The sequence below is a fragment of the Theropithecus gelada genome, chromosome X (genome assembly GCF_003255815.1).
Source record: "Theropithecus gelada isolate Dixy chromosome X, Tgel_1.0, whole genome shotgun sequence".
In the NCBI taxonomy this organism is placed as follows: domain Eukaryota; kingdom Metazoa; phylum Chordata; class Mammalia; order Primates; family Cercopithecidae; genus Theropithecus; species Theropithecus gelada.
Window position 1 is genome coordinate 110,360,524 of NC_037689.1, and position 4,065 is coordinate 110,364,588.

Consider the following 4,065-nt stretch of genomic DNA (forward strand, 5'->3'; position numbering starts at 1 on the left):
GGTGTCCAATCTTTTGGCTTCTATGGGCCACATTGGAAGAAGAAGAATTATCTTGTGCAACACATAAAATACACTAACACTAATGATAGCTGATGAGCTTTTAAAAAAATCACAAAAAATCTCATAATGTTTTAAGAAAGTTTACAAATTTGTGTTGGGCTGCATTCAAAGCCATCCTGGGCTGCATGTGGCCCACCAGCCACAGGTTGACCAAACTTGCTTTAGAGAAAAGGTTAAGTCAGAGGGTAAATTGCCCTTATATTACAAGGAAAACGAGGGAGGAGAGAAAGGTACTGTGATGGTTGTATATATCTTCTTAATCCCAAGTCCTTTATGTGTTCTAAGGTAATTTATTTCTTCCAAATATGCAGAACATTGGCCTTTTCCTTGAAGAAGAGGCAACACTGAGTGGCGGACAACACTCTTTGGCGTCTCTCCAACTCAGCTGTTAGCATCTCCTAGTGTCTTCTTCACAGCTAACAACTTTGGCTACTTGCTCATGACACTGCCTCTCTGATCACAGAGCAAATCCACTGTCTCCACTGGTTTCCAGTACTAGTACTCAATTCTACTCAATCCCACCTGATTCCAAGAGATATAATGGAGAAGTGCACAAAATCACCACCTACCTTGCAGGTAGAACCTTCCTTTCTTCAGGGAGAGAATCTGATTCTGCGGCCTCAAATGCAGCATCCAACCACGGAGAATACTGCTAAAAGGGGCCAAGTCATGCCTGCCCTGGCCACCACAGTGATGCCTGTACCGAACTCACTCGAGCATCTCACCCAGTTTCATGGTGACCCTGCCAATCGCTCAGAGTTCCTCACTCAGGTGACTACCTACTTGACAGCTCTCCAGATCTCTAATCTTGCAAATGATGCCCAGATCAAACTCTTTTTTGATTACCTATCTCAGCAGTTAGAAAGTTGTGGAATCATATCTGGGCCTGACAAGAGTACCTTACTGAAGCAATATGAGAATTGTATTCTTGAGTTCCAGCAGTCATTTGGTAAACCCACAAAACAGGAAATGAACCTTCTGATGAATGCTAAGTTTGACAAAGGGGACAACTCCTCTCAACAGGACCCTACTACTTTCCAGCTCCTTGCTCAAAATCTGATCTGTAATGAAACCAGTCAGAATGGGCAGTTCGAAAAGGCAGTAGATGATCTCAACCAGGATGAAGAGAGTGTCACTGATATGATGGACAATCTACCAGACCTGATCACTCAGTGCATTCAGTTGGACAAGAAACACAGTGACAGGCCAGAGCTCCTACAGTCAGAGACCCAGCTCCCATTGTTGGCTTCCTTGATCCAGCACCAAGCCCTCTTTAGCCCCACAGATCCACCACCCAAGAAAGGGCCTATACAACTGCGAGAAGGCCAGCTGCCTCTCACCCCAGCCAAACGAGCCCGCCAGCAAGAAACTCAGTTGTGCCTCTACTGCAGCCAATCTGGTCACTTCACAAGAGATTGCCTTGCCAAACGTTCTCGAGCTCCAGCAACGACAAATAACACAGCTCACCAGTAAGAGGAGACCAGGAAAGTCACTTTTTAAACTTATATCCCTCTCACTCCCAGCCTTATCGATTTATATCCTGCATTAACTTTTAAAATATGGATGGGGAACTGTGACACCACTTTAGAGGCAGTTATGAACTGACACGCTTTGGGGAATTTAAACAATCAGATCTTGTTCATTGGGAAATTACCCCTCACCAAACCTAACCCAAGAATGATGAAAACAATTCACAGGCACTTTCTGCAGTTGAGATTAATTCTCCAAGAGTACCAAAAACCTGCAGGCAAAACTTTGCCCAGTCTAAGCCAATGAAAATAACTCTGGAAGCACATTGGGAACCTTATCCTGACCAATGGGTGACATCTGGGTTGAGTTTGTGGCCAAAATCCTGAATCTCATGTGCCTAGAAATGAGCTCAAGACTTTTACCTTCACCTTTATTGGTCTGTATCTTAGTTTTCTATTGGCTTAGGACCTTTGACTGAAGTCCAAATGACATTCCATTATTCTGCTAATATTCTCTTCCTAGAGCGTGGACCATGTTTCACCTATGGACTAGAATCTACCTTCAGCATAAATCAACCTTCCTGGAACCTCAGCTTTGCCACCCTCCCATAAAGCTATGCATTTTGTTTCCATCTAAAGACTCATGCTTTCCCAACAAACAGAATCTCCTGGCTATTTACAAACCAGATTGAATGGGCATTTCAACACTGCTTGGAATTGTTGGTCCCTTTCTTTGCAAACTAGCCCATCAGGCAGGTATATTCTTTTAGCCAAGCCCACCAATTCCAGCTTACTCTTCTCTTCTCCAACAACTTGAGGTTCCAGCATGTCTTATAGCCAAGTCAATATGCTCTAGGATAAGGATTTCCAAAAGGTATTTAGTGAGAGTTGGGAACGATGTCTCATAATTACTGTGTCTGTAGCATGTCCTTGCTGCCTTGGACAAGGGACCCGGCCAAATAAATCTCCACTGAAGACTGACAGCCACACCCTGCAGTAGTTTCTGACTCTAGAGGCCTCAATATAGTCACCATCTAGGGTTACTACTCATTGCCATTGAGCTCTACCTTTATGGACCACCTCTGAGGTCCTTCATCTAATTGAGGATCTTAAAAAACAATGAATGGCAAACAACTTCCTGTGCTATCTCATCTGAAAAATCCTGGGGCACATACATTAAAACCATCTGTGCATGAAACTCAGGAAATCAGGGTTTTATTGCTTATGTTTCATTCTTGGTACACACCAGCTTTGTGTATAGATTCTTGATGCTTCTGAACAAAAGGAGTGTTATGCTAGAAAGGCACAACTCCCTAAAATGTTAAAACTATTCAGCGATGATCACTGTTTGCTGGTAATTACCAGCCCTCTGTTCCCTGCTTCTTGTTGCTGATGTATGTCCCCAAAATGTATATCCTGGAGAAATATCAGTAATCACATATTCCCTAGCAACCATCAAGGCCTCTCAGAACATGAAATGCCATTGTACTTTGGCTTTGTTTCTGGAGAATTATGCTGACTTTGACAATACTTAAACCCAGCTAGGACCTTACTACTCTGATTCCGTAGTACCAACAAACAGATATTTTCACCTTGTGCCTTGCTAGCCACTATACCAATTCTTATTTGCATTCACGAAGGGTTTCCTTTAACAATGGCTCGCTGTACAACCACATTATACGCTCCCACAACAGAGACCTGAGTGAACATATTCCAGTTATGCTAAGAAATTCCGACTATAGTACTGGGATTGTATGAGATCTTCTAACAAGTAGAGCTATTGAACTTAGAGTGACTCTGAAATTACCTGGAAGTATCTTGTTCTACCTCCATCAATTCTATAATAAAGGACCAACCTCATGGCCTCTAGTCACTTTCCTTACCAAACCCATTATAGTCTTGGAATGCTGATAGGGGCATTCAGTTGGCTTAATCAACAACCTTTCCTTATTTTAGGGCCAAGATTCATCATTTTGGGTTCTTTCCCAAAGATACATCATTTTATTTCCTATTTGGATTTTCTCTTTGTAGCAACATTACCTTCTTTCCTTAGAAATCTTCAGACTTCATAGGCTCTCAGAAAACATAACCAATCCAGGGCTATGAACTTCAGTTCGCCCTCTACTTCTGGGTGTCCCTTGTTGAGGTGCTCCAAATCAAAGACCTTTTGTACACTGTGAAATACAATCCAACAGCCAGACTGAGCATATGAATGGGATGCTGGAATAATGCTTTACTGCCTACTAGCTAGCAACCATTTTACCAATTCAAAATTTTTGTTATAGTGACACCATCCATTATATGCCATTCACTTCAACTAGAATAACTTATGATTTAGCATAAAGAGGATTACAAGGGTGTGTCCTAAGAAATAATAGCTATGTGAATTCCTCTGAGAGTGAAACTACTTAGAATCTACAGAGAACAGATGAGATATAACCTACTCAAAGATGGAGTCAGCAACTGCAAAGGCTTGGGGAACCACCAGATCCAAACAAGGTTGTTTTTTAAGGAAGCAGGTCTGCTATATATTGAT

General features: G+C 42.2%; 1 protein-coding gene across 1 annotated transcript; it reads left to right on the plus strand.

Moving 5' to 3' along the window:
* Positions 1-376: 376 nt before the first annotated feature.
* Positions 377-2,986, plus strand: RTL4 (retrotransposon Gag like 4). Its single transcript, XM_025373518.1, has one exon. The coding sequence runs from the start codon at positions 601-603 to the stop codon at positions 1,531-1,533; it is 933 nt and encodes a 310-aa protein (XP_025229303.1). The 5' UTR covers positions 377-600; the 3' UTR covers positions 1,534-2,986.
* Positions 2,987-4,065: the final 1,079 nt, after the last annotated feature.

Excerpts from the sequence above, each read along its gene's own strand:
- RTL4 (XM_025373518.1), top strand. The coding sequence starts at position 601 with ATGGAGAAGTGCACAAAATCACCACCTACCTTGCAGGTAGAACCTTCC.